General features: G+C 44.7%; 1 protein-coding gene across 1 annotated transcript in view; it reads right to left on the minus strand.

Moving 5' to 3' along the window:
- GPSM2 (G protein signaling modulator 2) overlaps nucleotides 1-18,213 on the minus strand; it is a 162,180-nt gene that overhangs the window by 127,618 nt on the left and 16,349 nt on the right. Inside the window, 1 exon segment of the mRNA XM_030205267.1 lies at nucleotides 1,831-1,935. Within this exon segment, the coding sequence (XP_030061127.1) occupies nucleotides 1,831-1,935 (105 nt within the window).

Consider the following 18,213-nt stretch of genomic DNA (forward strand, 5'->3'; position numbering starts at 1 on the left):
GATCTCAAAGCTCTTGCAGACTGTTGATACATTCATAAAAGTAGAGGAAATAACAGGAGAAACTACATTATTTCACACTCTGAAAGCTAATAATAAAGTTTTAAAAGCAATCCTTTAATAGGGAGCCCAATGTAACATTTTTAAAATAGGAGAGACATGCGTATACCAGGAATATCCATTAAGGACTCTGGACGCAGCATTCTGAGCAACCTGCACGGCTTATAAAATATTCCAATGCAAGCCCAAAAGTAGACCATTACAGTAATCAAAGCATGGAATAACAATACTCTGAATAATTAAACGGAAGCTCGAGAAAGTAAGATGATCTCGCAGCAGCCTAGTCAACCTTAGTCTGTAAAATATTTCCTTAATTACTTTCTGAACATGACTCTTCATTGTTAGATTAGAATCTAACATGACACCAAGATTTCTAATAAGAGTTAACAATTGGGTAGATAGTATTCCTCCTGATTTAGTCATTGGCAAAGTATCGAATGAAGAACCAGAAGATCTGAGTTTTTGCCATATTCAGCTGAAGATGATTACCCCACCACTACTGATTAACAGCATTCAAATAGTAACTTAAAAAGTATCATTAAAAGAGCTGCCGAGCTCCACCAAAAATTGAATGTCATCTGCATATAATTTATAAGTATGATGAAACCAATTTAGGAGTCTACAAAGAGGTAACAAAAATATGTTAAACAGCACAGCAGAAAGTGCTGAACCTTGTGGCACACCTGAAAAACAATCCAGCTCGTTTGAGCATTCAGAATTGACAGAAACAGGATATTTTCTGACTACTAAAAAAGATTTAAACCAATTAAGGAGTAAGCTATTTGGCCCAATAGATTGCAGTCTGTTGATCAATATGATATGATCAATTGTATCCAAGGCAGCAGATATGTCCATGTTTACAAAAAGATAGTGTTTGCCTTTATCGAAACCCTCTGACAGAATCTAAGGGAAAATTTATGTCTGAGTGTTCTTTGAGGAGCTAGTAATATTTATATACAGTAAAATCAAGTCCTATGATGTTGACACACCCCCCCTTAATCCTCTATGCTGATTGGCCATGTGTAAGCACGGCGTCTGACGTAGCTGGCTATTTAGAGCAGCCATTTTTTGCTTTTACTTGTTTTCCTGAAAAACCATTAGTGCAGAGGTAACAAATCGGTTCCTGACTTTTTTTTTACTTTTATAAGGGAATAGAAGGTAATTTTTTTCTCATTTCCCAGATAACACGTGGACCACTGAACCCTGAGGCAGGTCTTCGAAACGGCGGCCATCGTTGGTCGTGGTCGAGGTGTAAGAAGGACCCGCACGTTCAAACACCTGATAAAGTTAAGTAATATCTGGTGTGAATTTATATGAATTAAAAGCATTTACCAAGAATAAACAAGCTTACAGAGGTTTTCTGGCCGATGATGAGGAAGCCCAGCCCCCGATGCTTTGTTGTATGCTGGGGGCTTCTCGAGGCCTTTCCTCTGAAAAGTACTCTGACTATTTGAGCGATTCAAGTCAGATTTTCCAATGCTTGATATTTGATATCTCCTTATTTCCTAGATATTAGCCATATTGACAGGGAGGTTACCTCTTTGTTGTATTGATATACATATACATAATAAAGAATTTCACATATTTAAGTTCTGCAATTTAGAATGTTGAGGGTAATGAATGTGTGGTTAGACTGAACACACCCATATGACTGGCAGCAAAAGACTGGTTAAAAATGTTACTATGAATCAGAAAAAATTATTACTGCAACAAATTAGCTTAGTCTAGGAGAAGCCTAGTAATTAAACAGCATACTCTTATTTAATGACTTACAGGTTTTCGTACTGAAGGAAAGAAAGTAATCCAGTGATATGGAAATCGTATTCAACCTCTTCCAGCCTCTCTTGCCCAACATTCAGTGACTTCAGTTTCAAAGAACTGGGTAGGAAAACAAAAGTAAACCTAGTGATCACATTTTATAGGCAGAATTTGCCAGTTAGTTTCTTCATACAAAGTCAGACTACAGCAAAAAATGATGCTACCATTTTATAGCATGAGCTGCCTTATCATCCAGTTTAAGTCAGAGGTATACTATAACAAACCTAGAATGCTAAAGTAGTAATATGGTCATAGGATTTTTTTTTTTTTTTTTTGAATGCAGGAACTACATGCCTGTAAAACAAAGGACAGGCTTTACCTTCAGGGGCGTAGCCAGACAACAGATTTTGGGTGGGCCTAGGCAAGAAGTGGGTGGGCACCAAGTGTTCTCCCCCACCAAATAAATACCTCAGCTGGTGGGAAAACACTTCTTTCCACCTTTGCAGTCTGCAGCAGGCATGCGCTGAAAACTGAGCATGAGTAGGTGCCAGTATCATGGAGAGTAGCATTTTTACCACCATCAGGGGGTTGTCTTCAGTTGGCAGAGCATGGGATCCCCAGCAGCTACCGCTAAATGTGTGCTACTGTTGGGTGGGCCTGAGCCCTAAATGGGTGGGCCCTGGCCCACCTGTGGCTACGCCACTGTTTACCTTAAAAGATGAAGGATTTTTTTTAAAATATTTATATCGCACATAATTCCAAGCAAACTCAGGTTCAATATGGTTTACATTTGAAAATACAGTGAAGCAGAATAATAGAATTCAGTTATATCAAGGGAGCAAGTAGATGGATATGTCCAAAACATTTAACAAATTTGAGATTAGCATATATACCCGGACATTTAAAAATCTGTCCTTTAATGATGCCTCAGTTGTACTATCGCTTTTTGATTATATGAAAGATTGTATAAGAGTTATCTTAACAAAAGTCAATGTTCTATTGGTTTATAATGTTTAAGAAAGCGTTATTCCTCAGATTCTATATAGGTTGCCCAAACTTGGATGCCAGAATTTGCACTTGGACCTGAATCTGCAGGCAACTTAGAGGAAATGGGCACAATTGGCCACTTAATTGGTCCTTGAAGTTGAATGCAGATCTCCCCTGTGCACTATTGTATAATTTGGCACCCAACTTTTCCCCGCACACAACCCAAAAGAGGCCATGGACATGGCCATGAGAGGGGTATAAGTGGGTCATGAGTACTCCCAAAAAAGTTAGATGCCAAGTTATAAAACAGTGCCGATCACCGTTAACTTTGGGCACAGGATTTAACATCTGTTTCTATTAGGCGCAAGTCTGGCACCTAAAGTTAGGCATGACCTGTGAGTTAGGCCAGTATTCTATAAATTTTGGGCGCCCTTTATAGAACAGGGGCTTTTTTGCAGATTTTTTTGGCATCTAACTTGATGCTATTTATAGAATTCCCCCCTATGTACATACTTTTCATGTTTGTTTTTAAAACAGAAAGTAGGAGTTCCTTATCTATAAAAGGAGGTTCTCCATAAGCAGCAGGAAATACCAACCATACCTGTGGGTGTCATCCAAATGGCAACCCACAAAAGGTCTCAGTTCACTTAAAAGCTCATCACCAGCTCTCTGGGAAAGCAAGGGAGGGCAAGGTGATGTGACCAATTTATTCTGCTGTCTATGGTAATTCCCCGTTAGAAGGTAAGCAACACCCACTTTTTTCACCAAGGAGCAGGATGATAGTTTGACTTGTGGAGACTCCCATAGCCGAGGATGGCTTCTTTTTCCAAGGTTGATTAATTGCTGAATGAAGTTCTAGAATCCCACTTGCCTAAATCACAATCTCTCTTTGACATGCTATCCAAATAACAGGGAGAAGTGAATATATAGAGTCCATCTTCTGGGACCACAGGATATGCCCTTTTGATGTTTAGGAAGCATCTTTCTCCTTTATAGTTTAAATTTTTTGCTATCCTCAAGTTCCATGCTATCAGGAATGCACTAAAGGAGTGTGATTAACAAGCAGGTCATGCTCCTTCTAGCGCTCCTTTAGGTCCTAAAAGCATCATAAACACTCTTTTCTAAATCTCTTATTCTTCTGGCCTTGTTTTTTTGTACTTTTGGATTCTGGCTGTCCTATTCTCATATTAGAGGACCTCTTCATCATGTAATGTCAGGCCACTCCTGAATAAACTGTCAATCCATCTTCAGTAGTTAAGTCTGTTCCTGAGACAGTTAAGAAAATTGGCTCGGATGTTTCATTTCTGAATAAATGGTCTCTTTTTGTCTCTGCTTTACTGAAAATAGCTTTCAGTTTGTCTAACTGAAACCTGACTTAGGCTGAGTGAGTTCTCTATAATGGCAGAGTCAGGTTCATCAAATGTTTCTTATTTTCATAAAGACAGGTCAAAGAAGAGGGGTCATGGATTTAGCCATGTTCTGTACTACAGTTTTACCTCCACTGAAACTTCAAATACATCTTTTGGTTCATGCTGGTTTCCTTGCACAGTTCCCTCTTCCTAACTTTATTGCAGAGTTGTACAACCTCTGTGATCCATTTGGGTTTTCAGGATTTCCCTAATGAATATGCATGAGATTTATTTGCACGCAAATAAATGTTATGCATGTTCATTGTGGAAACCCAATATCGAGCATCTCAGCTTTACCTTCCACTTACAATTACCTCCTTCTTACGTTAGAGCTTATTGAGTAGATTGCCTGGGAAGGTGCGGAGGGAGAGAGAAGTTCTCCATCCCCTATCTTCCTTGTATTCTCTCTTCATTCCCCCCTCCCCATGACATTCTTCTCTGCCCTGGCACACCCTCCAATTCTCATTACCTTCTTTTTTCTAATCTACATGCATTTCTTTGCATATGCACTAAGAAACATGCATAAACAGACAAGACAGGCCTAGACTACTCTCCACACCAGTCACTCATGCTTCTGCAATGTGTATAAAACAGGTTAGGTCAAGTCACAAGGGAAAAATATATGACAGCAGAATTCATATGCTCATTAGACAAAAAATTCTAATGAGCAAGATCTATGTCTGCACCATCAGATGATATCACCCACAAATGTGGCCAAGTTCGTCTTGCTTGTCAGAGAAAAAAAAAGCAAGTTGTTAGGAATCATTACAAGTTGTTTCCTCCAGGACCAATGAATCCACATATCCTTGTTTTGTGAGAACTGGTGGTTCAGAGATTTACATTCTTTAGAAGAGAGGGGAAAAAACCCACAACTACAAAAAAAAAAAAAAAAAAAAAAGAGTGGTAAAGGGGGAAAAAATAAACAAACAAACAAACAAAAAAAAACACAGAGGATCCAAAGTATCAACAAAACTGAGGTAAGGTAAATTTACTGGCTCAAGCAACCATATAACCCAACATTGCCATGTTTCAAAAGAAACTTTAAGGGTAACCAAAAAAATGAAGCATAGATCTTTACCACAAGAACAAATTGTTAAACTGAAAATCCTTCAAGTAGTTTTTTTTTGTTGTTGCTTATTGCAGAAGCCCTGGTATTTGGAGACTCTTGTGCAAGCCAGTTTAATATACAAATTTGTTAAATGGTTAAATTGAGCGGCCTGCAATCAATGGTTATAAAAAAAAAAAAAAACAACCACGCAAACGTTTGAATTATATCCTTTGTCAAACTATTCACTAGGTTGCTTTACTTTTTGGTTACCCTTGACGAAGACTCCTGTTATTTTCCACAGCTGAAAGGATGCCATTTTACAAGCCAGAATTAATCCTGCCCTGCTAGGAAGCAGAAATTTAGCACAGTTTGAATCAGACACCTCCTGCAAGCCACTGAATAAACCAGAAGAAAGTGTATCACTATGCCTTAAATGCAGATGCTGCTCAGATATTCTCTGTGAGGCATGCCCCGAAAAACCATGCAGCCACAACTAAGATGGTCACCGTTCCCACCAGAGGGAGTGCAGCAGTTGGATTGAGAGTTTGTGTGGACATCAGCCCAATCTACTGCTATTCATCAAGCTCTCCCTGCTGAAGCTGCTCGAGTTCAAAAAGTAAATGAGTTCCCTCTGACACGGTGTTGGCTGAGGGGGAATGGATTTTTTCCCCAAGTCCTCTGCCCCACAGCCACTCTGTTCCTCCAGTATCAACTGAAATGGTGTCTAAACATTTGCACTGGCCATTATTATTATTCCTCTCTTCTCCCTAAGTTCCCCCCAATTACCAACCATACATGTACCTCATTCTACCACAATATCAATTTGTATTCATTCATACCATGTATTTGTTCAGGCCGGAATCGGCTAACGCCATTAACGGTAAAATGTAAGCCACACTGAGCCTTTTAACTGCCCCATAGACTCAACAGAAGAACCGGAACAGAACACAACAGAACCTAACAAATCCAGGGTGGGCCTCTGGATTGATCTGTAGGGACTAATGGAAAGAAAATTATCAGGTAAGACCTTATTTTACCTTCCATTGCGTCCACAGATCAATCCAGAGACTTGTGGGATGTACCAAAGCAATCCTCAAATACGGTGGGCCGCATGCACTCCCGAGGTCAACACCGATGCCCCGAAGGCTGCGTCCTGACGCACTGCCACATCCAATCGATAATGCTTCGTGAAAGTATGTACCGATGCCCAGGTAGCCACTCTGCAAATGTCTTCCAAAGGCACCAGATGGGCCTCCGCAAAAGAAGTAGCTTGCGACCTAGTCGAATGCGCTTTCACCCAAAGCGGAGGAACTTTCCCCATGGCCACATAAGTCAAAGAAATCGCATCCTGAAGCCACCGGGCCACCGTGGCCTTAGAAGCTATCGCCCCTTTATTGCCCTCCGCAAAAAGCACAAAGAGATGATCAGAACGTCGGAAAGAGTTCGTGGCCTCCAAGTAGCGCAAAAGAACACGCCGAACATCCAAAATGCATGGCCCGGAACTCACTTGTATGCTCTTCCCGCCGAAAGGTCAACAACACCAAGGTCTGACCCAGATGAAAGCGAGACACTACCTTAGGCAAAAAGGAAGGAACAGTTCGAATGCACACTCCCACCTCCGAAAAACGGAGGAAGGGATCCCTACATGACCTCGCCTGGAGCTCTGAGACTCGCCTTGCTGAGGCCATAGTCACCAAAAACACCGCCTTTACCGTAAGGTCCTTCAGAGAAACCTGACCCAGGGGCTGAAAAGGAGGATATTGCATAGCAGGGAGCACCAGATTCAGATTCCACTCGGGAAGCACTGGGACCGTCGGAGGCCCTAATATGGTTGACGCCCTGCAAAAAATGCACTACACCCGGATGGGCCGCTATGGAGCGACCACCCAAGCGACCCCTAAAACAGGCTAGAGCCGCCACTTGCACTTTAAGTGTGTTCAAAGACAGTGCCTTATCCAAACCTTCCTGCAAAAACGCCAGAATAGATAACAGTGCTGACACTGCCGAAATGCCCGCCAAAGAACACCAAGATACAAAGGTGCGCCACACTCTAGCATAAGCCGAAGACGTAGACTGCTTCTGCGCCTGCAACATCGTGACAATCACCTTCTCGGGATAACCTTTGCGCCAGAGGCGCGACCGTTCAATAGCCACGCCGTAAGCCCAAAGGGGGCAGGATTCTGCATGACTATTGGCCCCTGCACCAGAAGATTGCTGTGGACCGACAGCCACAGAGGACTGTCCACAAGCAGCAGACGGAGATCCGCGTACCACGGCCGTCTAGGCCAGTCCGGCGAAACCAAGATTACCGGCCCCGGATGACGAGCAATCCGTCCGATAACGCGCCCTATCATGGTCCACAGCGGACACACATACAAGAGATCCTCAGGCCAAGGCTGAAGAAGCGCGTCTTTGCCCTTGCAGCGAGCTTCCCTGCCCCTGCTGAAGAAGCGAGGCACTTTGGCATTCGAGGAACGCACCATCAGATCGAACATCGGGACTCCTCAAAGGGCCGTGATCTGATCCAACGCCCTCTGGGAGAGCTCCCACTCCTCCGGATCCAGCTGATGCCGGCTGAGGACGTCCGCCTCCACATTAGGCGCCCCTGCGATGTACCCCGCCGACAGAATCGAGAGATGCCTCTCTGCCCACAGGCAGAGAGAGGAGGCCTCTTTTGCCAGCGGGGCACTCCTGGTGCCCCCCTGCCTGTTGACATAAGCAACCGCAGTCGCATTGTCAGACAACACCCTGACCGGCTGTCCCCACAGCAGAGCCTCGAAGAACTGCAGCGCCAGGCGAATGGCCCTTAACTCCAGAAGATTGATTGTGTCACTTCCCCCGATGACCAGGCGCCCTGGGCCATCCGGCCCAGACAGTGGGCCCCCCCATCCCATGAGACTGGCATCCGTGGTTACCACGATCCACTCCGGAGTTGCGAGGGGCATCCCCCTGAGCAAACTCTGCGGCTGCTGCCATCAGCGCATTGCAAACCGCGCCCTCGGAGACCACGGGATTCAACACGCATAATCCTCAGGCAGGGACGACCACCAGCTGAGCAGGGACCACTGTAGAGGCCGCATATGGGTCCTGGCCCAAGGAATCATGTCCAACGTTGCCGCCATGGACCCCAGGACCTGCACGTAATCCCATGCCCTGAGAGCAGGAGCCTGAAGCAAAGAAGCCAGCTGCCTTTGCAACCGAAGCCTGCGGGCCTCTGGGAGAAACACTCTGCCCTGATGGGTATCCAAGAGAACCCCAAGATACTCCAAGGACCGTGACGGCTTGAGCTGACACTTTTGAAAGTTGACTATCGAGCCCAAAGACTGCAGAAGATGCAAGACCTCTTCTGTCGCCTGCACACACTGAGTACGACAGAGCATGAATCAACCAATCGTCTAAATACGGGTGTACCTGAATCCCCTGAGCCCGTAAAAAAGCTGCGACGACCACCATAACCTTGGAAAAGGTGCGAGGGGCCGTTGCGAGCCCAAAGGGCTTGGGCTTGGAACTGGAAATACTGCCCCAGAACCTCAAAATGCAGGAAGCGCTGATGAGGAGGCCAAATGGGAATGTGCAAATACGCCTCCTTGAGGTCGAGCGCAGTCAAAAACTCTCCTGGCTGCACTGCCACCAGAACCGAGCATAGAGTCTCCATACGGAAATGTCGCACCTGCAGACACCTGTTTACCGACTTGAGATCGAGGACAGGGTGGAAGGTCCCGCCTTTTTTCAGGACTATGAAATAGATGGAGTAGCAACCCTGCCCCCTCTCTGCGGGTGGTACTGGAATCACTGCCCCCAGACGATGCAGCTCGGACAGGGTGTCCTGAATCGCCATGTGCTTGACAGCGGCCTTGAAGGGAGATTCCAGGAAAAAATCTGACAAGGGCTGAGCGAGTTTGAGCTTGTAGCTGTCTTGAATAACATCCAAGACCCAATTGTCTGAAGTTACCCTGGCCCACTCCTCCCGAAAAAGGGGCAGATGACCCCCAATCACCAGGAGGCAATGAGCCAGGGACCCATCATTGCACCCCTCTGCCTCCTTGCTGCCCTCTGGGACCTGAGCCAACTGTACGTCTGTCAGACCGAAAGGACTGCTGCCTCTGCTGGAAGCGAGGTCACTGGAAGTTGCCCGACCAAGCAGGTCTGAAACCCTTAGAGGTATATTTTCAAAGCACTTAGCCTTCCAAAGTTCCATAGGTTTCTATGGAACTTTGGAAGGCTAAGTGCTTTGAAAATATGCCCCATAGTCTCCCAAAACCGAGGGCGACCAGCTCTAGATGCCACCTTGCCTCGATCTTCCGGCAGCCGCTGACCCTTAGAGTCCCCAAGCTCTTCACAATCTGAGCGAGCACATCACCAAAGAGTAGTTTACCCTTAAAGGGTAATCTCTCCAAACAGGACTTAGAAGCGACATCCGCTGCCCAATGTCTCAGCCACACCCACCGGCGGGCCATTACTGTCAGAGACATCTCAGAAGCCGAAGCCCGAAGCATATCATACAGCAGATCCACCAGGTAGGCTAACCCAGACTCCAATGCAGGAAGGCAATCAATAAGTTCCTCCGACGAAGAAGCCTTCTGGACCCAGGAGAGGCAAGCCCGGGCCGCATAAGAACCACAGACCGACGCCTGCAGGGACAAAGAGGCCACTTCAAAGGCTGACTTCAGAGCCGCCTCCAACTTACGGTCCTGAGGGTCTCGCAGAGCTGTTCCCCCTTCCACCGGTAAGGTGGTCTTTTTTGTGACCGCCGTAATTAAAGAGTTCACCACCGGCAGATGCAGGGAGTCCAAATCCTCTGATCGTAGCGGACAAAGCCGTGACATGGCCTGTGCCACCCGGAGACTTGATTCCGGGGTATCCCACTGAACCTCAATGAGCACCCTCATGGCTTCGTGGATATGAAACGCCTTAGACGGACCTCTGGTACACGTCATAATGGAGGGGGCAGCCACCACCGCCACCACCGGACTCAGCAAAGAGATGTTCAACACCTCCAACGCCTGCACTATAAAAGCCGGGAGCGCCTCCTTACGGAACAGCCGAACCGTCGTAGGGTCATCTCCCTCACCCGGCAGCAGCTCCCCCTCCTCCGTCCCTTCAGGGGCAGCCGACATGGAGTCCCCTGAGAGTTGGCCACCTTCTGGCTCCGAAGGCCCAGGAAAATCATCTTCCACTAGAGGCAGCTCTAACCGGGGTCTTTTAGGAATGCACTGGGGCATGCCCGGCTGGGTACCCCAAGACACAGGCAACGGAGCCTCTACAGCTGAAGACTTCAACAAAAAGGCTCTGTGCATAAGAAGCACAAACTCCGGGGTAAAGGAGACCCTCCCCGTTGTTGCCTCATCGGAGGGAGCACCCACAGTACTCACCACCTCCAACACTGACTTCGGTGTGGCCTGCGATCCCGCCGCCGCGGGGCCGACCGCATGGGCAGCTGAGATGGCACCCGCAGACGCGCGTCTGGCCTGTCAGCTGATTTCCCGCCACAGACGGGAGAGTGGTGTCAGAGCTTTCCCCAGCTGGCGAACGCATTGGCGATTCCCTGCTCTGCTTCCTGCACTGTGCTCCAGCTTTCGCACACTCCTCGCACGCCCCCGACGCCGCTCTTCTGCTGCCACACCACGAACAGCACTTTGCCAATTCCGACGGTGCTGACATCCCAACCCTGAGCAGAACCAGCCTCCCGCAGCGCGCCACTTGGTTCCGACGGTTCCGGAACCACACCCTTCTATTTAGCCCAACGGAGAAGCCTGCCCAAGTGGTCTTTTTTTTTTCTGACCTGGAGAGAGGCAGGAAAGAGCTAAATCAGGCACACTCCGACTGTCAGCCAAGCACCCCAAAGGGACTGGCTAATGAGGCTGGCCGGGGAAGGGGAGGGACCTGGCCCCACCAGGTGTCCCAAACCACACTAGATGGCACCTCAACCCCAAAAGAAGACAACACCCCCCGAGGGAACAGGATAGGAGTCAGATCATCTGGAGCTACACAGGTATGTCCCTCCATCTGCTAGATAGTGAGAATACTGAGATTGGTATATGTAGTCCTGTGCAGCCAGCTCAATCTCGGAGTTGTATCTCCATCTGCTGGTTTGGGGACATAACCCACAAGTCTCTGGATTGATCTGGGGACGGAATGGAAAATTAAATTTTTGAAAATGATTGTCAATCATGCGAGTGTGCTTGAGTCATTAATCCAAGACACTTAAAAAGGCGTTTAACAACTGCACTACCAGGAAGTGGAGTCTTCAGTCTGATAAAAGTTCTTTCAAATCAGGATCAGGCTAAAATATTACTGATGTCTTCTGACTAGGTTTGCAGATATTGATCAAGAGACTCTGAGACACTTGACTTCTGTATAGCAAAGAGTATTTTATTGTTGTTATAATTGTTATTATCATCTGCATTAGAAGTAGTGCTGCCTAATTCATCACGTGCATCTTCATCTTTATCTTTGTTATCATCATTCTGTCCAGTTTACAAAGAAAGCTTTCACAAGGTTGGAATTATCTGTTGCTGTTCTAACAATTTTTCATGCAATGGCAAACTCTGAATATCTTTGAGAACTGATGCAAGATCATCAAATGTGTGGGAACCTTTCAGTCATAAAGCCAGACAAGCAGACTTCATCTCTAAACTATCAATCTAGTGGACAGTCATCCCAATGTAAAATGTTCCATGGGATGACCATCTGATGTGGTAGAGGCATATCTGTTCACCAAGAATTGCAACCACCTTCAGCTTCATCTCTGCTTCAAAGTGATCCTACTCATCACTGTTCTCTTTTGTTGGAGACCAATAACCAGTTCAACAAACATAACCAATGCCACTGTTCTTATAGGCTATATTCACTGAACAGCAAAATTTAAGGTGAGATTATCCACTATTTGTTTGATGCGATTTGCAGCTCCTTGTGACTCTGGGCAAGTCACTTAACCCTCCATTGCCCCATGTAAGCCGCATTGAGCCTGCCATGAGTGGGAAAGCGCGGGGTACAAATGTAACAACAACAAAAAAATAGCAAAATCCTGTTCCCAGTTTTGCTGTTTCATTACTGAGGAATCATTATTTACATCTCGTGTCCATTTTTACTTTTTACTGCAAGCATCAGATATAACTGAGTAAAAATTGGGAAAATCACTACTTCAGTAAAAGTGAAAGTAAAACATTGACAAAAAATCTTTTACTTAAGTACCGTAACTAGTTATAGTTACTTAGTTACTATATAACACTGCTGTAAACGAAATGTCAAGTTGGGGTAGTTGAGATTTCCTGAGAAGAGGTGTAGTGATTAGGTGCCGAAGGCGACATTGAAGAGGTGGGCTTTGAGCAATGATTTGAAGATGGTTAGGGAGGGGGCCCAGGGTATGGGCTCAGGGAGTTTGTTCCAGGCATGGGGTGAGGCGAGGCAGAAAGGGCGAAGCCTAGAGTTGGCGGCGGTGGAGAAGGGTACTGAAAGGAGGGATTTGCTTTGAGAGCAGAGGTTACGGGTAGGGACGTAAGGGGAGATGAGGGTAGAGAGGTAAGGAGGGGCTGCACATCGAGTGCATTTGTAGGTGAGTAGGAGAAGCTTGAACTGTATGCGGCATCTGATCGGAAGCCAGTGAAGTGACTTGAGGAGAGGGGTGATACGAGTATATCGGTTAAGGCGGAAGATAAGACGTGCGGCAGAGTTCTGAATGGACTGAAGGGGGGATAGATGGCTAAGTGGGAGGCCGGTGAGGAGTAGGTTGCAGTAGTCAAGCCGAGAGGTAATGAGAGAGTGGATGAGGAAGGGGCGAATTTTGCTAATGTAAACCTGACTGGCTGGGGTTTTCCCAGGACAGATTTGGGAGTGCCCAAAGCTCTGCACACAACTTTACATGTCTACCCAGGTTGCCTTTCATGCCTTCAGAACTTCAAGCAATATACAATGATGGAGAGGTGAGGCATCCTGTGAGCCCATTAAGCATTGCTGGGTGTGCTTTCTTTTAAGTGAAAGCTATCAATTAACTTATTAAATCTGCTTTAAATGTATTTCAGTATAAACTCCTCCTCTCCCAACTGATTAGAGCTACATGCTGGAAACTCACTCTTCATTATTTGAATACCAGAAGTCACTTGCTAAGAAGAATGAGACAGATTTTCTTACACACTCTTGGATGTAAAATTGAGCATTAGACCAAATATTCAGAACACAAATGTGTTCTCTTAAAGAGAGCTTACCCAACCACACAAACGCAGAACATACTGTAGGAATGGCAGGTTCATGACTCATGACACTCCCCTCCAAATAATGCTGAAAATATGTACTCAACATGAACCATTACTCAGTAAGCAGCTAGTGTCACACATCCTCTCCCTATTCAATATGCTGTGTTTAAAACTGCATTTACTCTCTGGAAACAGCCATCTGTTACGGTACAAGATACACTAATGTGATAATCTGTGATGAACAGAAATCTCATTGATGCCTCACAAATTTAGGACTTTTTACATACTGCTAAAAATTTGACATTTCCGTAGCAGAACCAAACGACGAACCACAAAGGAAAAAAAATGTTTGGACACTTTCTAGGTGTCCAAACTTGCAGCTTTATATCTGGACACCCAAGAAAACTGTACTCTCTCAGAAACATGGGATCCAGAACAGACACCTAGAATACAGCGGTGCCGTTAGACTACATTAGTTATACCAGGACCTTTTCTAGTATTGTTTTCTTTCAACAGCTGCTAGGGACTTATTTGGTTTTTACCTACTTCTATTTAAGAATGAAATGCTCATTGCACAAGCCTATCTTAACTTGGCTGAATAACTAGAGATGAATATCTGAAGACCACTGGACACACACATCACAGATTCTACTGAACAGGATACATTTTGCAAAGTTCAAAGTATACCTTGGACTCAGTTTTGAAAGATATCATTAACTCTACCTGCTTACTTTCTGTAATATGTTTAACTGGGTCCACTTTCAGTAAGACATCTTGGGAATAATTTAGACAAGAAAAGGTCTTGCCTGATCATTTTCTTTAGTTCTACCAGACAAGTAGGCTGAGACTGTTGACCAATGGATGAAGACAAAAAAAGAAAATAGTCCCAACTGATTTACCCTTAAAGGCTATCATGCAGCCATAGAATGTTCAGTATTTAGATTAGCCAAGCAGTGGTGCTCACGACCATAGATTTGGTGAAAACAGAAAAAGCTCAAGATGATATTTCATTAAGTGCACTTTGCAGTGTCCGCACCAGGCTCATTCTACCCCACCCTCTTTACTGTTACAACTGTAGTTCCACCCCTCCTACCCTTTTGTATCCCATCCTTAGTAAGGGAAAATTAGGTTCCTACCGTGATAATTTTCTTTCCTTTAGTCATAGCAGATGCAGCCATTACAGATGGGTTGTGTCCATCAACCAGCAGAGGGAGATAGAGAGCACACTTTTTTCAGTGCCTCATACCAGCTTGCTCCACTGCCTCTCTTCAGTATTTGAAGCTTCCAAAGCAGTATGGCAAACCGCAATGGGAATAAAATAAGCTTTCCTCACAGCGAACGATGGCCCTACAACAAAGGGCATTAACTCAGAATGGAGGTAATGAAACATCTTCCCGGAAGGCATAAACTCATCCTCCACTGAGACATAACTGGAGGGAATAAACTCATCCTCCCGGGGGGAATAAACTCATCCTCCAAAACATGAAACTGGAGGGAATTAAGTCATCCTCCTTTAATTGAACAAGAATCCTGAAGACTGTTTTCCGACTTTCTCCCAAGGACGGAATCTCCAGGAAACACGAACAGAACCTGAAATAGATTTACAGCAGATAGCATCAGACAGGGAGGGATCATGGCTGCATCTGCTATGACTAAAGGAAAGAAAATTATCACGGTAAGAACCTAATTTTCCCTTCCTTGTCATCAAGCAGATGCAGCTATTACAGATGGGATGTATCAAAGCAATCCCTAGATAAGGTGGGAACAAGCCACACCACGCGCCAGCACTTGCGCTCCAAAATGTGCGTCCCTCCTGGCAGCCACATCCAGCCTGTAATGTCGGGCAAAAGAGAGCTTAGAAGCCCATGTTGCTGCACTACAAATCTCTTGAAGAGAGAGTGCTCCAGTTTCAGCCCAAGAAGAGGAAATTCCTCTAGTGGAATGCGCCTTAAAGGCATCAGGCAGAAGCCGGCCGGCAAGCAAATAAGCTGAAAGATAGATTCTTTAAGCCAGCGGGCAATAGTGGCTTTAGACGCTGGAGACCCTCTGCGAGGGCCTGATAGCAAAACAAACAGATGATCAGAGGTCCTGAAAGAGTTAGTAACTCGCAGATACTGCAGCAGAGTCCTGCGCACGTCCAACAGGTGCAATTGCCCAAAAGATTCTGGAAACTCCTCCTCGACAAAGGAGGGCAAGAAAATAGGTTGGTTTAGGTGAAATGCTGAAACCACCTTAGGCAAGAAGGAAGGCAAGGTCCGAACCGTGACCCCGGACTCTGAAAACTGCAGAAAAGGGTCTCTACAGGACAGCGCCTGAGCTCTGACACCCGTCTCGCCGAAGTAATGGCCACTAACAAGACGGCCTTCAGTGTCAAATCTTTCTCTGCAAATTATCCAAATATAAACCAGAGATTCTTAAAAGTTGATACACTATCTAGGTAGAAGGGTGATTACACATATAGAAAAAGCTGAAGCGCTTACATTTGTTTATGATTTATGGAGAGTTCTCAGAGTAATAACTCACCCAAACGAGACTTGTTCTCTTAGTCTCTAGGGGTGGTAGAGCATCTCAATCATAGAACCTCTACGTGTTTTTTTTTGTTTTTTATATTTACTAATAATTTTCAAAACCCACACTATAGTGCTCCAAATATTGTTCAAACTTTCAAAAAAATATAAATTTGAATTTAAATGTGAATAACACTCACTTCAACCTCGTGTTCCACTACTCCTCTGTCACTCTAATATCAAAAATTGCCTTAATAAAGGCCTAATAATCAAAAGGAGGCACTTATCATATTCCGTCGATTGGCGTCGGTAAACTCTGCAGGGTTTCGTAAAAAACTTCCTCAGGAACTCCAGTATGATTTCCAATATCCAACATGAAGTGGGGAATAGCTTCTACCACGGAGAGGTTCTATGATTGAGATGCTCTACCACCCCTAGAGACTAAGAGAACAAATCTCGTTTGGGTGAATTATTACTCTAACTCTCCATAAATCATAAACAAAAGTAAGCGCTTCAGCTTTTTCTATATGTGTAATCACCCTTCTACCTAGATCGTGTATCCACTTTTAAGAATCTCTGGTTTATTTGGATAATATTAATGTTTTACCAGGGAGTTATTTTGGGATCCATTTTGTTGTTGAGCTGTGCCACCTGCAAATGGCAGCAGTCGATAAGCAGTACCAGCAACCGACAAGAAAAAGCTCAATACCCTCCTCAGCAAAAGCATGAACTTTCTATCTCCTCAAGAGCGTAAATGACAGGGTTCATTGCCGAGTTCAAGGCTGCTGAGCGAAGCAAGAGAGGACTATTGAAGAAAGAATACAATGCAATATACACATGCGATATAAGTTGCCTCTCCCAAGTATTATATTTAACCAAATGAATTGCTCCAGAAGTCAATATGTCCTCTCTCAAGATGCAGTTACTACGACTAGCATCATTTAAATCAAAGGAAGGAGAACATCCAGGCATAGAGAATAATTCTAACCACCAAAATAGCTGAACCTTCAGGATGAAAAAGGAAACTCTGAGGACTCATGAAATGTCACATATCGTCTCTTTTTTAAGACTTTGGATTGTTTGCTAGAGCAGACCAAGTGGGGTAGAAAACAGTTAGCTTGCTGAGGCTTCTGAAAAAAAAAAAAAACCACTACAGAAGAGAGACTAATTAAAGGCTCATTTTCAAAGCACACAGACTTACAAAGTTACATAAGTTACTATGCAACTTTGTGAGTCTATGTGTTTTGAAAATGAGCACCATAGTAACATAGTAGAGAACGGCAGGTAAAGACCTGTATGGTCCATCCAGTCTGCCCAACAAGAAACTCATAGCATAAGGTATGATGCAATACTACATATGTATACTTTATCTTGATTTGTTCTTGTCAATTTCAGGCACAGACCATAGAAGTCTACCCGCACTGGCCTTGTTCAACTACTAAAGCCACCAAAGCCCCAGTCCAACCCACCAAGTCTGTCCAGCTATGATCAGGGCACAGACTATAGAAGTCTGCCCAGCACCGGCTTTGCTTACCAATTACCGGAAGCATTCCCTGGAATGAAAAGAGTAACAAAAAAAAAAAAAACCTTTGCAGCAGAAAGATCTCTAACTTAAACGATGGCACAGGAAAAGCCCATTCTCTGACAACCACTGAAATGGAAAGCAGAACAGAGCCATGGAAGCTATGAAGAGAAAACAACTTACCTCTCTGAAAATATGGTAAATAAGAGGAAAGCAGTGCTAGCAAGCAGTCTTTCAGAAAAATATTTTTAAAAAAATCAAGCAAATAAGCTTTGAGCCTATAAAGAAATCACATAGCCTCGCTGCAGAATTGCAGGGCACAAAGGGGGGGAGGGACTCGGTACCACCGAGAGTCACCCAAACTGCAGTAAAACCATAATGTATTAAAAAACTGCATATTACATTCTGTAGCCCACTGCTCAACTGACACCTAGTCATCTGTAGGGTCAGGAGCTGTCTGAAAAGTACAAAGTGAGAGCTGTACAGTCTGTCAACCATCCACTTGGAGACAAAGAATATGCTGAACATTCTGTGGCTGCATGATACTCTTAAGGGATAAATCACGTGGCACTATTTTCTCTTTTATCCATCCACTGGTCAGTGGACACAACCCACTTGTCTGGACTGGTCTGGTAAGGAAACATCTAATGTGCATATGTATTAATTACATTATTATGTTTTATTCACTTTATTGTTTGTTTGTAAGCCATATTGAAGTTGAGTCTATTTCGGG

Source organism: Microcaecilia unicolor, chromosome 6 (genome assembly GCF_901765095.1).
Source record: "Microcaecilia unicolor chromosome 6, aMicUni1.1, whole genome shotgun sequence".
In the NCBI taxonomy this organism is placed as follows: domain Eukaryota; kingdom Metazoa; phylum Chordata; class Amphibia; order Gymnophiona; family Siphonopidae; genus Microcaecilia; species Microcaecilia unicolor.